Raw genomic sequence first — 15903 nt, 5'->3', positions numbered from 1 at the left:
GCCACGCCAAATTGGTGAGCCAAATTCTATATTTTTGATATTCTTAGAATCTCAGTCAAGCTATCCTGGATCAACTAGTGCCGTGCTTGTCTAAGACCCGCGGCACCATACGTTAAGATTTGGGCAGACATGACATATCTACCGATAAAGATAACCGAAGCCAGTAGACCCCTTGATGCATTTATCCTACTATATTCGTTATACACCACGATGTCCGAGTATCATATTAGCGAATACATACCATGGCTTAACATTTTCTTTTGAGATTTTCCACATCAATTGGCAAAAGTATCAAGATATATATAAACAAATAAATAAAATCCAAAAGAAAGAAGAAAGAAAAAAAACGTTTTGGCCCGGACGGAGGAAACAAAAAGATAAACAAAATCACAGTCTCATAAGTCCCCGCAAGGTGTATTTTTCTGAAATCCTGCTTTATCGAGCGAACGTTTCGAAGGCGGAAGCTTCCCTAGAGCTGCAATGGCAGCCTGGTACCATTCTGCACCCAGTTCCATCCATTTCCTCTAATATAGTTCAGACACTGTTTGACTTCACAGCTACCAGAACCATCAAGCAGATCATAGGTCTTATCATCGGCAAGTAAAGGCGTGAGTGCTGGTTTGTCGTATTTCCAGAATCTGACTCTGGTTCCGATTGCCGTGGCTGCAAAGGTTCGCGTTGTTCCACGGATGTTCCCCACGCAGTAATCCAGTAGTTGACCCTCTGCTGATTTCCACTCGGGCGGAGTGTTATTTTCAGGGCTTCGGCACTGCACAACGAATACTAGCTTTTCCGATGAAACAGTATCGTTGCCCCGAGGCTCAGGGGGAGGGTCAAGCATGGCGATTTGTAGCACGACGCAATCAGGCATTTTGTCATCTCCCCAGACTACCTCTTTACCGGCAATCTTGAATCTCGAGGAAAGTGGAAAGAAGGCGATGCATGCATTCGTCCAGAAGATGCTGACAGGCGATACGGTCGAGTCCGGTTTGATCGCGGTCAGCGCGCTAAACAGAGTGATGTGACGGGAAAAGATGGAGATCGGCTGAGATGTCATATCGCCGAATGTATATCTCGATGCCGCAGTGTAATCTATTCAAATCCTGAGGATCATTCAATCAATGTTAGGAGTTCTATGGTGCGAAGGGGGTAGGAGTTAAGGTCCCGCGCTAAAGCCCCACCTGCCAGGCTGCGGCTGCGGCTGCGGCTCTGCACGCGGTGATGTACACAAATGTGCATCTATCATATTTGCTTACTCGTCATGTTCACTGACCAGTGTCTGCTGTCACTATGTATTCACACTGTGTGACCTCTGTCTCCTGAAACGATGCCTGCAAACAAGTTCCATATGCCCCTCTTCGTCCCAGGCTTCGCCATCTCCACTTCCCATAGAAGTCCCTGTATTGCTTCATCCTCATTTCGGTCGCCAAATAAACCAGGCTCACTCACATCCTTTGGCTTTAAGTTGTGACTTTACTGGGGATTGTTTATCATTGAATAGCTGCCAATTGGTTTTATATGTTATAGTTTCGTATTATATATCCTAGATATAAAGTAATCTCGGTCATGCATATCATCTTTTGGTAGCCCTCTAACGGCCTATTGTCCACAGGGAGGTATTATTCGTTATGTTTTATCAATGTGGCCGAACAGCGATAGCCAATATGATAATATAGAAAGTGCATCTTGCTTCTCCACCCACTCCCACAATTCGTCAAGATTATACCGTGCTATGTCTGCTTCTCCACTACCAGATGCACGTCACAGATGCCTGCTTTGCCACAGGCATACCCCTTCCCCCACCTAAAGTCCTCGAAAGCTCGGCCCCCTCCCTTTATTCATGGCCTTCCACTTGCCAAACTTGACATCATCCAAAAGCTGCTTCAACAAAGCTCTCCCATTCCAAGCCCCCACATCAAACATCCAACTCCCCATCCTGAACATCTCAAACCCCTCAAGCCTCTGGGTACACCTATACATGCACACCAGCTGGCGTCCATACGCCACAGCGCACCAAGGCTGTCCTGGGCACTTGCTCAGCTGCCCCAATTGATTTGAAGTACGATCCCATGTATCCTCGCGATGATACTCCTCGGCCTCCTTGCATAAGATGATAGCCATTGGAGAAGAAACTGGTTCGGTCCCAGGACTAGGCCAGGTGTTCTGTTTGACAAGGCAGTAAACAATACGTGCACCATTGATCTCAGCGGTGCGGAGGTCGTGAGTGAACTCTCCGTTTTGTGGGTAGATCTTGACTAGAATTTTGTGCCAGAGCTTCAAGGTTTGTTCTTCGGTGAGGGGGTGTTGATTGGGTGTGGACCTGACAATGTCCACCAGAGGGTCGGAGGTAGTAGAGGTAGAGGGAGATGGAAAGGAGGGAGAAGGGCTGGTTGTGGTGGTAAAGGGTTCGAGGGTTGAGAGGCGAGGGGACGCGCCGGGGAGCATGAGTGGAGGTAAGCGGTTTTGCATGGCGCGAGGAGATGAATTGTTGCCTCCTGTCTGGCGGGAGGAAGAGTGATGATGATAGTGGTGGGGTACGATGTTGGGTCTGGTAGTTTGGGGAATGCTTCTGGGGATGAGTGGGCTGAGGGGCTGTTGGTTAGGCATTTTTGACATCTTTCTTGACCCTTTTGTTGAATATAGAAGGGGGGCTGATGTTGGACAGTCCATGGCAAATATATCTTCTTTTATGCTTGTTAGTATTTATGTCTGTGAAGGTCACCAATGGTGTCTGCGGAGGAGTGGGAGTCGTTGTTTTCTAAACTTCGAGTGGGAGGATCCATGTTGTGTTGGCTGAACTTTGTCTATACCCGTCTAACTTTGATTTAGTTTCTCTTGCGTGATGGTATTGTTCATTGGCATGCAGAACAAGCAGAAGTGACGCCTTCTTGTGGTGAAACCTTTGTTCCCAATATATGGAAGGTCCCGAGTTCAATGCACTATTTACGGTTATAATACATCACTTATTTTCTTCTTGAGGGTGTGGATGACAAAGGATTTACAGAAAACTTGCTGGGTGCTTAATAGGCACATCCCTTTTCACATCATCGCTAAACAAATGCGCAGAGTGGTTGCGTTGTATATGATCATTTAATGGGATGGGGCTCTGAATAACTTTATCTTGCTGAAGCCTCGGTCCAATTCAATCGGATACGTATACTTGGTTGGCAATTTGCCTCGCGTCTTGCCCATGGATTTTAGAAACATCGGCTCCCCAAAAGGCAACAATATTGATCCTCACGTATAAGTCCATCCTGCCATTCTTCTTCTTCATTTTAAGTGGGGATTTGTAATCTTAGATCTTCCATGTCCATGAGGTTTTCCAAGGTTGGTATACCAGTTTTGACGCGCCATAATCTTTGTGCTTGTCCATACGTCATGGCAACTCCGAGAATGGTAAGTTCGAAGAAGCATTTCTCCCCGTAAACGTTGCGGTGCACATTCGGCAGATCGGTTTCCACCAACCAAGTGTCCCATCCGAACCGGCTACTGAACGCCATCCAGTAGTGGATGAATCGTCCCATTGTCACCCGTTGTTGTTACTGCTGAAGGAGGACTCCTGACCACTGGAATTCTTACTCCTCCAACAGTAGGACAAGTCTTGGGATGGTCCTGTGGGCTGGAATGATAATACACACGGAATACTTGCAGGATGCATTTGTCTCCAGGGTGCTCGTGGAGCCATTGCGAACACACGCATTGAACGAATGAAGATAAACTGGTATTTCTGATAGATCAAGGTTTCCTCTAGCAACTCGGGGAGGCGCAGCACCTTATTTGTCGTGTTCATGTGACTGGAACTATCACCTCGAATACCTATGGAACGTGAAGAAGTCACTCATTAAATTTCTCGGCATGTCGAGACGATTTACTCTACGTAGGATATTCCCGCTCTTCACAACCAATATTCACAGGATTTATAAACATTGGTATGCAATTTAGTATTTCTTTTGACCAGTGGAAGAATCGATAACCATGGCACTTTGTCTATTTTGTGCACAAAAAATCAAGGAGTCACATCTCGTCAACAATACCTAGTGGAACGAGCTGCAGGCCCTCATTCTTAACTATCAGTGTTTTTGATAATGGCTCATGAGGTAGCTCCTACAAGACAATTGAATCATTCATCCTCTTATTGACCTTTTCAACCACCATTTCTCATAGCAGTAAGCCGCAGAAGAAATCGCCAGATGGTTGGTCTCTTCCGAGCTGACCGCTCCTGGCCTAGCTGTGATAGAATGAACGATGCGTATTCAGTGTAGTTCACGATCAAATATATCAAGGTCACGTGGACGCATTCCAATGTACTAAAAGCGAGACTGTACGCCAATATCAAATACGGTAGTCTTTTGTTTTCTTTTTGACTGTGACAGTATGACTTCAGCAAAGTGTATCGTTGATTTCAGCATCGATCTAAGATTTTATTGTGCACATATATCTCTAGGAAGCAACATGTTCAGCAAACACCTGACTCCCCCCGTTACATGGTAACCGCCATATACTGACACAGCCCTGCTGAGCATCCGGCAGTAGTCATCACCAGTCAACATGAGTGTTATAGTAATCGTCGACCACCTCGGTCCAGGAGAGGAATCTGCTCAGCTCATCATCATTAAGAAGTTCAGCAAAATCCATCTTCGAAATTCCAGGATAAATCGGTTTAGTGTCAGTACGCGGTGACATCAGCTGGCTTGGATTCAAGAGAGCAATCAGTTGCCAACGTGGTCTGCCACTATTACCTGCCGTCTTCTTCCAGAACACAGTGAATTCCGGCGACTTGGAATGGTTCATTAGCGATATCATCGCCTCCAGGAATCCGCTGAGAGTCATGCCGTTGGTATCACTTCTCAGAAGACTATGCTCCCTCTTCAAGACGACATGATCACTAATCCCCGGCCCTGGGTCCTGCCTCCTTGTGTGTAGGCTAACTGCTTCGAGGACAACAGGGACAGTCGATGGCCACATCCGTCGCCATGATGCCTTCTCGTATAGAACGATTTCTCTCAGCTTGGCATCCTCAAACCATGCGAACTTCCCGCTTGGTCCGCGTTGAACGAAGTAACCCCCAACGTTTTTACAGTAGCATGCAGGACAGAACCACTTTTTGAAGAAAGGATTAAGCGCTGGCTCTTCATTATAAGAGGCTGACGACTGCTCGAAGAACAGAGCCCGTCGGATGATAATGGACCCCCTCATCATGAACTGCCAGGATCGACAGACCTGCTCCATTCTCAGCAAGTCCGCAAAGCCGAGTCTGATAAGTATCATCTCCACAATCTCCGGGATTGCGAGTGCCGCTTGCGCAACCGTGTGTCCTTTGTCGTCATTGTCCTCTCCCGGGGTTGTGGGGCTATCAGTCGGGCAGTCGGGGTCCGAGGAAGGATTGTCCCATGCCACGCATAGCGGACTTTTCTGTCCGTCGAGGACGTCCATTTGGGCTATGCGTGGTATGTCTTGAGGTTATGAGACACTCTAGGAGAATCTAGAGCATGACAGTTCTGCAGAGATGTAGGGAAAACGAGCGTACTTATACTGTCTCACAATACTATCAGCTTGTTGTCACATCGACGGTTTGCTCGGAAGCATTGTCCGAATGTCTACGTAATCCGACTGTGACTTTCCATCATCTCATCAGTGCATCATGGCCTGGTTCCGGCCTTTGCAATGCCCTTGCTGTTGTCACACACATAACTAGATACCTTCTACATGATCACTACGGTTATTAGATATTTTTGACTGGATTCTTCATTTCACGATGTTACACAAATTTCAGTCATCTCTTGATAGGCTGGATTGAAAGTGGTGGCGCTGCCAAAGGATTCGCCGAAGCTTAGCAGATGATCATCTCTTAGCACGGGGGTGGAGTAATCCGGAACGAGACATTTCTCCGTCAATCGGTTATTTCCTGTGCCATGTCAGTGGAGCAGAGGCAAGTCGCTGTAGCCTTCTACTCGTCCAGTCGTTTGTTGGCTGGAGGCATATCCCTTCCCGCGCAGCACAAATCACTCCTACATTTCCGCGTGTGCAAAGACGTCATCTATTTATAGCATTGATTTAGTAGCCACAGCAATAATGGCTATTCCATGAGATAATTCAAGCATTCCGTTTCCATTATATGACAAATCCTCATTGCACAGTCCTAGAGCGTACTTTTACCACCACCAGCTACCCAGCATCACCAGCATACCTAGCACCACAGGTAGTAGACAGTAATATAACAAAGACTATAAATACCCCAACCCCATCATCTCAAATCGGCGTATGAGTAGGCACCCAATAGCATTCCGGCCTATCAAAGTACTCCTTCGCCTCATCCCAAGACCACTCCGTACCACTATCATCCTCATCCGGAACAGGCCATATATTATCCTCATCATTGGGCGCATATTTGCTTGGGTCGTAAGATTTAGTCCCATCATCATTAATCCACTCCCACTCCCCCCTATGCGCAAACTTCGGAGGCTTATCCGGGCCATAAAACTTCGACTCAAACTTATCCAAGACGTACTGATTCCTCATCCCCAAATACCCCTCCGCCGTTGACTTCATCCTAATCGGCGGCTTCACCCTCACAAACGTAAACTTACGCCGATCACACCTCCCCAGCATCCCCTCCGGACTCGCAGACACAAACGAGCACTCATACGGCGCCCTCAGCCTTCTCTTCTCCTCATCACTAACCCCTTCCTTCCAATTATTATCCCAATCCCCGCTCCCCTCCCTCACAGTCCTCCACTCTACCGCCATCCCATTCGTCGGCCAATACCCTAACTCATGCAACAACACATCCCAAAAGAGCTCCATCGTCGCTCCCAGCACCGGATCCTGTCCGGCCTCTTTATCATACACCAGCAGATTCTTCGCTGGGTTCTGATCATCCCGGACCGTCTTCCGGACTACTTTGCGCACCCGGCACGGGATATTCATGGGTCTCATGCGTCGCCAGGAGGCTTCAGGGCGGAAGACCGCCTTGTGGTAGGCTGTGTCGTCGCCCAGGCGCATATGCTGTATGTCTTCAGGCATGAAGATTGGGGAGGTGGGCTTCGTGAAGTCCGGAGTGGGGAATAGCACTGGGAAGAGATATCGCATGAGTGGGTTGAAGGTTGGTTCGGTGGGGTACGGGTGGGCGAAGTCGTAGAACAAGACTGCTCGGAGCGGGCTGCGCGTGGTGATTAGCGTGCGCCATTGGCGGCAGACGAGTTGGGCGCGCATCAGGTCGAATGGGTCGAAGCGGAGGAGGATGCACTCGACTAGTTCGACGATGCTGAAGACGGTGTCCATTTTGGGGGTGGGGGTGGATGATGCTATGAGCTTTGTGGATGTGGTTGGTTCTTGGGTAGCCATGGTGGTTGTGGTCGATTCTGTTGCGGTCATTGTGGTAGATGTGATTGGTTACTTGCTTTAGGGTTGGGTTGGTGTAACGTAGTTTGTGCTTTTTTGGCAGTGTGGGGTCGTTGATGCTGCTTGGATGGTGTGCAAGGATGGGGTATATATAATTGTGACACAGCATGAAAGGTTTGGAAGAAGCCCTGGTGAATCAGGATATATCATGTACAAGTTCAGCATATTGAAGTATGTTGTAGCGATTGTTGATGCTGCTCGTATTTAAGGTTTGTCAGCTTTATGCTCTTTGTGTGCATATCAAATTATCAATGTATGGCGGGAACACCCTTTGTCGAGCATGAATTTTGACGAGAATGAACGTCTTTGTATGCAGAAGACACTTTCATTCTACGCATATGTCATGTCGATGCATGTTACTTTCCATCGTTTTCTATTCCATGAATATCTCGTCATTCTTACAGCTACATAGTACTATGAGTCACTCATTCAGTACACCTTCACAGCTAAAGTCAGAACAGGAAAACAGCAGCAAAAGCGTAGTGGATAGTTTCAATTTATTCATAGCGTAAACCGGGTATCTCATCGTAGTGAATTTATCAGTATATAGAAAAGGCATAGTGTTCTGCACCACCCGCGCCAGATCATTCAAGGTGAGCCAGACATTGCACCATTTGAGCCACCTCAAATGAGAAAGGGGCCATGGAGTTCACCCCATACCCCCATAACAGCCCAATGATGCTTCCGGCAAACCTGACAAGACAACAGTGTTATAGTAATTGTCGACCATTCAATATTGGTCGACCATCAGTATCCCATGATCGGACAACACGAGCGTTATAGTTCGTGTCGATTCTTTTCGTCCAGGCGCAGAACAGTCCGCCCAGCATCACGAGGCACATCAAGACGCAAGACACAGTAGCATGTCGCAGGAAAGATTGCAGAAGACAGGTAAAAGTCATCATAGGTTTGACTCGCACTTCTTGATGTAGAGTCTATCAAGAAGTAGAGAAGTAGAAATTGCTCCACACGAGGAAGCGCAACCCTCCATCGGGAAATAGTACCCATTATATGAAGCTCTCAGAACGAAGTAAATCTCGGGTACTGCCCCCATCTTTCCCCTGATTTCCGAAAGTATAACCCGGCTCCACACGAGGAAGCACAATCCTTCACCGGGAGGTAGTACCCTTTACATGAAACTCTCGACACAGAATGATCCTTGGGTACTACCCCCACCTCCACCTTCATCCTTCCCCAGATTCTCCACAGCCCACAATGCCACCTCCCTGGCAGCATAACAATCCTCCGCACAGTCATGTCCCTCTTGGACCTCATCCCCCTTCTGAATCTCGACCCCACAGCAATCCCTTACGATATCTCGTAGGCGACAGCTCCTCCCTCTCCTCTCCCCCTTCATGAGAAGATACGTATCCACGATCCTGTCATGCACGATGCCCAACACATCGAGGTCGAAATTCAGACTCTGGCCGACCAGAATCGTATTCTGGTCGACGAAATCCCACACATGGGCCCGTGCCCCTTCGTACCCGTTCACTGTTCTTCCAGCGGCGACGTGCTGTTCCATGAGTTCGGCTGTCATCCCGCTCCATTTTGTCTTCCAGTCGGAGACCGGCTCGGTAGGAAGCACAGGCTGATCGAGGAGGAGTTCACCGGTGAGGACGTCTACCAAACTGACTTGGCAGAGCTGGGTGCGGCCCGTGATGTCGGTTACCATTTCGCAGTCGAGCGAGACGGCAAGGCGGGCGGAAGGGTTGTACGTGTCTGGGGTTTGTTGGAAGCGGATGTTGTTCTTTGTTGTATCCGGGGTGATGGTGTAGTTTGCTGCTTGGAGGGTTTGGACTGTGTGACAGTTGTTGGTAAGGAAGTCGAGAGCTTTGGTTTGCTCGGCTTGGGTGGTGAGGGCTGTCCAGCGGGGGCTGGGTGGAGCATATGTTGTCGATGGTGGTGTCGGTTTTGGGTCGATGCTGATGGTGCTTAGTGTGGGGGAGGTGGTGTTTGAGGGGATAAAGATGCCACTGTCTTGGCGTTCCATGTGGGTGGTGTTGGTGATGGGACAGTACTCTGTCGTTGTGTCACATGGTATATCCCGTTCGATGTTGGTGGTGTTGGTGATGGAACAGTAATCCGCCGTTGTGTCATACGGTGTGCCCCAGGGCAATAGATGCCATATGGGGGTGTCTATATCGATGGTGATATAGTAGTATGACAGGAGTTCGACTGGGATGTAGAAGGTGGTCATTTTGGCGGTTGATGATGATTAAAATATTAGGTTGTTTGTGGGTGGTAGATTATTAGGTGCTTGGTTGATATGTTGGGACTTCGCAGTACTAGAAAGATAGTAGTAGATGAATGTAAACGGACAGTTAGGAGTCTAGAAGGTGGTGCCTGGCACCCGTTCTTATAGTCCATGTTATTAGGCTGCGTAAGAGCACATCATCACATACCTCCCTCTTCAACTATTGGACGGTCCAGAAAATCTATACGCGCCGATGTTGTCAGTTTTCCTCATCGAGAATGTGGAGTGGTCATGGTTATCTGATGTTTATCTTAGGCGCCGAGCTAAATATAGCAACCCCGTCGTTGCAGCGCTAACGTACTGTGAAACCTTACCCCGGTTCCTGAAACAGACAGCAACACCAAGACTTGCCACATTGATTCCGAAGGACTTCAGATAGGGAGCGTTTTGTGGTATTGGAACTTGCTGATACTAATGATCTTTCTCTCCGGTCATCCAAGATCATGTGCGACACTATCACGTCATCAACTGACAGGTTGACGGACCCGCACTGCCAGGAACTATCATCGGAGGTCCCGCTGTAGTGTTGCAGGTGTGGGCGAATGTATTCGTCTTTATTGTTGGCTTGCGCCTCTGGTGATATTTCCCTAGAGCTTTCCGTACGTTCTCTCTGGAGTATACCGTAATCCAATCATTCGCGCTGCTGAAGACACCCGGACACTTTTAGCCGGTCAGCGAGAGACAAACATATCCAGAAAGAATTCAAGGTCTGCCGCTCTCTTCTCTCATTATTATTATCCACACCAGTATATATAGCGTCATCCAGAGCGCAGTGTGCGAGTCGGAGATGGGTCGAGTAAACATGTCCTCTGAAACCCAGGTCTGTTATAGACAATACCGGTGTCCAACCCAGAACATAAAGATAAATTGGAGGAAGTCCACCAACGCCTAAGCCTCGCCTTGATAGTTTTCTTCATCATTGTCCAGGGCGAGTCGTAATGCCTTGTCAAAATCTCTCTGGAACACAGCCGTTGAAACATCCCAGAGCCATGACATAGGTTATTAGTACATGTGCCATCCCATAACAACCAATAGAGGATAGCATGTAGGATATTGCTTGCCTTTGAAACATTGAATTTACCTCCTGCTATTCCTTTCAGAAGGATCTTCCAGCAGGCAGCATGTAGAATAAGAGATCATTGCATTTTCCAGTGTCTTTATTAAAGGATGGTTTGTATTCTGACCAGGCATGGAGGTCTCATGTAGACTGGTAATTTCATCCCATACAGAGCAATAAATGATCTCATGTACCATTGTACAAGCTCTTGCAATATGGGAAATCTTCCTGTGTGTTTTCAAGAATACTCATCTCCCAGCAACCGACAGATCAACCAGACCAGAATGGAGACATCATTTTGGCATAGCTATCCAATTCCATCAATTATAAAAACCCCCCATTATAATCAAATAAGTATCGAGCGTGTCCACAACCCCCTATCTCCAGGCCTGAGAAGCAACAAAGATACATGACCTGGTACTTGAAGTCTTTCTTATATACCTCCTCGTGACCTCACGTGATATGAAATATAATCAGCGATAAAGCGACAGAAGCGATCAAGCGACGGAGACTCCCGATAAACCTTTGCTTCGCAAATTCCCGAAATATACTTCACCATATAGGGATAGGAACATGCCGGTTGGATGCGGTCACATGGTGGTCGGGAAGGTTCCGTTAAATGCCAAAGTCAGCATGGTTCCGGTGCCGATCGACGTTTCCAGATGTGTCGGTGTCATGGACAAGCTCGGTGATGCTGATTGGTTGGGTGGGGGAGTGGCGAGGGTGGCGATGTGGTGTTCACGTGATGGTGCAGCGATGGGTGCTGCATGGTGAAAAAAAAAAAATGAGGATGAGGGGAACTGTTGGGAGGGTTCTGGGATTATATATGGAGGGATTTGAATTTATTGGAATTATTGTTACTATGTTGATGTTGAATGATGGAATTCCATCACTGATTGGGGTGAATTCTATGGACGGCTATGAATGGCATATGTGAAGGGGTTGTTGATTAACCAAGTTGAACGGCAGTATCTATTGATGGATCTAGAGATATAACTAGAAATACTATACTCTTAAATGCAGACTCTTCATCTCGATCCAGATGAAACATATCAATCACTACAATATAGGAAAAAAGAAAGAGCAAAGTGTGAATAACAGTTGGATAAAAATTTTGACATCCAGTTGATGCATCAACTCTAAAAAATTAACAGTACATGGTATAAAATAATGAGGTATCATGCGAATCATGCAACATGCAAACATGCAATAGTATCATGCAAGCCATATCCATCAACATATAGAACAATCTCCCAAAACTCCTAACCCGATATTTACGCGTTCTCCGCGTGGTAAGAACGAGACTGCTTGCGCTCCTCCTCGTACTGGAAGGAGTGCAGAGCAGGGATCTCAAAGTTGCTGCTCTTCCAGGGCTTGATCTTGTTGACGTACAGCCAGTCAAGCTCCTCGAGAGTACGGCCCTTACCCTCCATGACGAAGAAGTAGACGACAAAGGCACCGACGAACATGCAGCCGGCGAAGACGTATCCGTAGGCAAAGTCGATGGCGCTGGTGATGAAGGGAGTGAAGAAACCGATCAGGAAGTTCCAGGCCCAGTTGGCAGCAACGGCCAGAGCCATACCCTGGGCACGGTACTTGGAGGGGTACAGCTCGGCGGTGATGGTCCAGACCATGGGAGCCCAGGTCATGGCGTATCCGGCAATGAAGAAGCAAGCGAGCACAATCATACCCTTACCGACACCGGGGGTGTTCTCGGGCTCGGCGACGTCGAGCATGAAGTGACCGATCGAAGCAAAGATCATGAAGCAGACGAACATCCACAGGGCTCCGAAGATCAGGGACTTGCGACGACCGAAGTTCTCAACGGTGTACAGACCACCGAAGGTGCAAGCGAAGTTGACGGCACCCAGAATGCACTGAGTAACAAAGCTGTCGGAAAGACCGGCACCCTTGAAGATGGTGGTACCCTATGAGATGTTAGTATGATGAACCATTGTCAAGATGTTTGTAGGGATACATACGTAGTAGAAGAAGTAGTTGGAACCAGTCAGCTGCTGGAGGGTCTGCAGGGCCATACCCAGGCAGATACGGTAGAACATGCGAGGCGCAGTGAGGAATTCGTACCACTTCTCGCTGCCGGTTTCGGCCTCCAGCTGGTTCTGGATCTCGTCGAGCTCCTGGAGGATGACCTGGTGGTTCTCAGGCACACCGTACAACTTGGCCATGGTGGCACGGGCCTGGTCAACGCGGCCGTGGCGGAAGTCAAAACGAGGAGACTCGGGGAAGAAAGCCATACCACCACCGAGGACGATGGCGAACAGGAAGGTCAGACCGAGAGTGATACGCCATTGGGCAGTACCCTCCAGGGTGTTGGTACCCAGGTTGATGAGGTAGGCCAGGAAGATACCGAAGGTGACGAACAGCTGGTAGCAACTGACCATGGCACCACGGACGTGACGGGGGGCACTCTCACCCTGGTACATGGGGACGAGCAGGGAGCAAGCACCAACACCCAGACCAGTGGTCCAACGACCCATGACCATCTGGACCCAGTTGCCGGAGGGGGCGGAGATCTGGACGATCAAGCCGACCATGAGGATAACACACCAGAAGGTGATGGACCACTTGCGGCCGACCTTGTTGGCGATGGGGGCAGCGACGAGAGCACCGACCAGGGTACCAATGGACAGAAGACTGGTCAAGAGACCGGAGCGGACGTCACTCAGGTACCATTCGCCCTGAGCGTTCTGCATACCATAGCGGCGGAGATAGTCGGTTTCCTGCTCGAAACCGGAGATCTGACCAGTGTCATAACCGAAGAGGAGACCACCCATGGAGACGAAGACGGCCATGACGAAGGCCCGCAGGGTCACGCGGGGGACAGGGGTGTCAACACCGCCAAGAGGCTTCTGGAAAGACTCCTGGCTGGAGTGCTGCTGGGGAGCGACCGCCGGGGAGATGTTCTCCCCGTGGTCAACGGAGGTTTCGACACCCATGGTGGACACGTGGAGGATGTTTTGTTTGTTTGTCAGTGGGGAAGGATGTCAAGTCAGAGACAAGATAAAGAAGAGGAAATAGTAAATAAAGTAATAGGAGGAGACCCTAGGTTGGGATTGGTTGAAGATCACCGTAGGGTAAAAGTCAAGATAAGTGATGATTGTCGGGGTTGAGATGGAAGATAGAAAGGTGCCCGAATCTGGGGAGATGCAAGCCCTTTTATGTCCTCCATCGTATGAGACGAAAGAGAGAAAAATTTCACCAGGGAAAAGAGATCCACGGGGGAGGGGGGCGTCAGAGCCGACGTGTGGAGAGCCGACATCAGATGCAGCAGCGCAGCGAGTGCCGCCGGGGGAGACCGACCAAGACGATTCATGAGCGAGAGGCCGTCAACCAGTGAGAATGGACGGCCGGCCGAAACCGATAGACCAGTCAGAACAGCCGAAATGCTGGGGAAGGGCCGGCCGTACCAGGGGGAGCAGGCATAACTTCGGGTTCCACGGCCCTTTCGGGGCAAGGAGGGTCGGGTGGCGGACGCTCGTTGGTTCAGCGCATCGGCACTGGCGTCTGGCGACAGAACTTTAGCCGGAGGAGATGAAAACGGATCAACATTATTGGGTCAGGATGGGGAACGGATAGGAGGCGCATGTAAGAGAATAGCCATGGAACGGGGGGTGGAAGAAGGCAGAATGATATGGCGTCGTTTAGAAGCCTGTTTTGATAGATGATAGATTCATAGGTAGTCTATAGATTGAGATGACTATACACCGTATATTGTACATTTGTCGGGATGATGAGACGGGATACCGTGTCATTGCTTACAACTGTCTCAGCCAGGTTTTGCAGAGAAGCGAGCTGAAGGAGGGCAAGGAGTTGAAAGAGGAAGGGGAGGCGAGCAATACTACGTACTAATTGAAAGGGATTCTTGCCCAACGTGGAGAAGCCGCTTACCTTCTCCAGTCACGAGGCTAATGGGAAAGAGGCGACCCACTGTTTCGGGACTAGACCGGTGCCCTAAACCGTATCGGGCAGGCCTCCAGAGTTCGGCAGGGCAAATCGCCGCTTGTTGGCTCGGAAGCAGACGGACTGGAGGTGGAGGAAGTGTGGACTGGAGAGAGTGTGGGAGAGAGAACCCAACGCAGGGATTTCCTGGAGGGCCGGAGATGCCAACCTGGAGATTCCCATATTCGTTGACCGGTGAGTCGATATCCCGGATTTTCTTATCCTTGCAGGGGGGAAAAGAGGGGAAAATGCGGAGGTTAGTAGACGTCAGTTCATTATCATGATCGAACTACGCTCAGATACATTTCTGCATATTCTGGGGAAACTGGTAGATGGCCATTGCAATTCCAAAACCACTCTGTACCGATTCCAATCCTAAGCGATCCCGATTTCTGTCGGTCACCTGCCCGAAAATGTGCTGCGCCCACGAGGAAAATTCCAACCCTAAACGTCTGGGACTGACCACGGCCGACCGAGAGAATCGGCCCCGATTCACGGCATGACGAGGGACTACTCAGCCAACAAACGAAAACCTGTACGCGCGCAGCTGGTACAGAATCCCGACCGAGCCGACTGCACACACACAAGGATTTCAGTGGCACTCGGCGACACCACTGGTTGGCTCTGGAACCATCCACCGGATCCAATGAAGCTTTGTGGCTGCCTTGGCTGCAACATCATCGTCAGCGAACTGCAGTCTTGCACCTTGGCATGACGACGCGGGCTGACTTGATGTGCTCAATTTACCACTAGGATATTGACCGATAATCTTACTATGCAAATCAAAATACACTACGCAGGAGTGATCAGCAATAATATGCGTTGTTTTTTCCTTCCCCCTCCGTCCCCTTCATTTCGCGTGGGATGGTCCCCTGCCCTGACCACTCCAGATTCCCCCATGCGACCGGGGGACATGACTAATAGACTTGCAGCCCGGAAAAGATGTCATCCAGAGGGCTAGGGTTGGTTACTACACGTGGTCGGCTAATGCAAGATGACGTATGTCATATGGGGGAGTGTAATTTCCGGCGGCACCCCGGCTGACTAACTGACTAACAGAATCCCCGTGGAACCTGCCTGCTTTGGTTTCTTCGGACTCTTGGAGAGGCCCGGCCCAGCTTTCCTCCGCCTTTCTGGAACAGCAGCCACAATGTCATCCTGGTTTGCAAGTTGGTTCCCGGCAGCCCTCAGCGCCACTTCCGTAGTAGCGCGGAACCCGGTAGCGACG

The 15903-nt window shown here is 49.3% G+C and overlaps 6 protein-coding genes across 6 annotated transcripts; all 6 read right to left on the bottom strand.

Moving 5' to 3' along the window:
* Positions 1-261: 261 nt before the first annotated feature.
* BO85DRAFT_452918 (uncharacterized protein) lies at positions 262-1124 on the bottom strand. Its single transcript, XM_025660939.1, has one exon. It carries the CDS (start codon positions 1055-1057, stop codon positions 470-472), a length of 588 nt encoding a protein of 195 aa, XP_025511646.1. The 5' UTR covers positions 1058-1124; the 3' UTR covers positions 262-469.
* A 679-nt stretch (positions 1125-1803) lies between these two features.
* BO85DRAFT_442045 (uncharacterized protein) lies at positions 1804-2607 on the bottom strand (the record flags this gene model as incomplete). The annotated part of the gene is made up of 1 exon (XM_025658824.1): positions 1804-2607. One exon carries the CDS (start codon positions 2605-2607, stop codon positions 1804-1806), a length of 804 nt encoding a protein of 267 aa, XP_025511645.1.
* A 1929-nt stretch (positions 2608-4536) lies between these two features.
* On the bottom strand, positions 4537-5433 carry BO85DRAFT_491847 (uncharacterized protein; the record flags this gene model as incomplete). Its single annotated transcript, XM_025663741.1, has 1 exon — positions 4537-5433. The coding sequence occupies one exon, from the start codon at positions 5431-5433 to the stop codon at positions 4537-4539; it is 897 nt and encodes a 298-aa protein (XP_025511644.1).
* A 653-nt stretch (positions 5434-6086) lies between these two features.
* Positions 6087-7487, bottom strand: BO85DRAFT_503784 (F-box protein). Its single transcript, XM_025664255.1, has one exon. The coding sequence runs from the start codon at positions 7372-7374 to the stop codon at positions 6250-6252; it is 1125 nt and encodes a 374-aa protein (XP_025511643.1). The 5' UTR covers positions 7375-7487; the 3' UTR covers positions 6087-6249.
* A 931-nt stretch (positions 7488-8418) lies between these two features.
* BO85DRAFT_151061 (uncharacterized protein) lies at positions 8419-9867 on the bottom strand. Its single transcript, XM_025654144.1, has one exon. It carries the CDS (start codon positions 9599-9601, stop codon positions 8531-8533), a length of 1071 nt encoding a protein of 356 aa, XP_025511642.1. The 5' UTR covers positions 9602-9867; the 3' UTR covers positions 8419-8530.
* Positions 9868-11822: 1955 nt separating this feature from the next.
* On the bottom strand, positions 11823-13815 carry BO85DRAFT_428890 (sugar porter family MFS transporter). Its single transcript, XM_025658226.1, has 2 exons — positions 12698-13815; positions 11823-12643 (listed from the first exon to the last, which is right to left on the bottom strand). Exons 1-2 carry the CDS (start codon positions 13670-13672, stop codon positions 11990-11992), a joined length of 1629 nt encoding a protein of 542 aa, XP_025511641.1. The 5' UTR covers positions 13673-13815; the 3' UTR covers positions 11823-11989.
* Between the last annotated feature and the right edge of the window lie 2088 nt (positions 13816-15903).

The sequence above is a fragment of the Aspergillus piperis genome (genome assembly GCF_003184755.1).
Source record: "Aspergillus piperis CBS 112811 unplaced genomic scaffold BO85scaffold_22, whole genome shotgun sequence".
NCBI lineage: Eukaryota > Fungi > Ascomycota > Eurotiomycetes > Eurotiales > Aspergillaceae > Aspergillus > Aspergillus piperis.
This window is presented reverse-complemented; position numbering and strand designations above follow the sequence as displayed.

Coding starts and splice junctions, on each gene's coding strand:
- BO85DRAFT_452918 (XM_025660939.1), bottom strand. CDS start 1,057: ATGACATCTCAGCCGATCTCCATCTTTTCCCGTCACATCACTCTGTTT.
- BO85DRAFT_503784 (XM_025664255.1), bottom strand. CDS start 7,374: ATGACCGCAACAGAATCGACCACAACCACCATGGCTACCCAAGAACCA.
- BO85DRAFT_151061 (XM_025654144.1), bottom strand. CDS start 9,601: ATGACCACCTTCTACATCCCAGTCGAACTCCTGTCATACTACTATATC.
- BO85DRAFT_428890 (XM_025658226.1), bottom strand. CDS start 13,672: ATGGGTGTCGAAACCTCCGTTGACCACGGGGAGAACATCTCCCCGGCG. Junction 12,644..12,697: donor CCAACTACTTCTTCTACTAC/GTATGTATCCCT, acceptor AACATCTCATAG/GGTACCACCATCTTCAAGGG.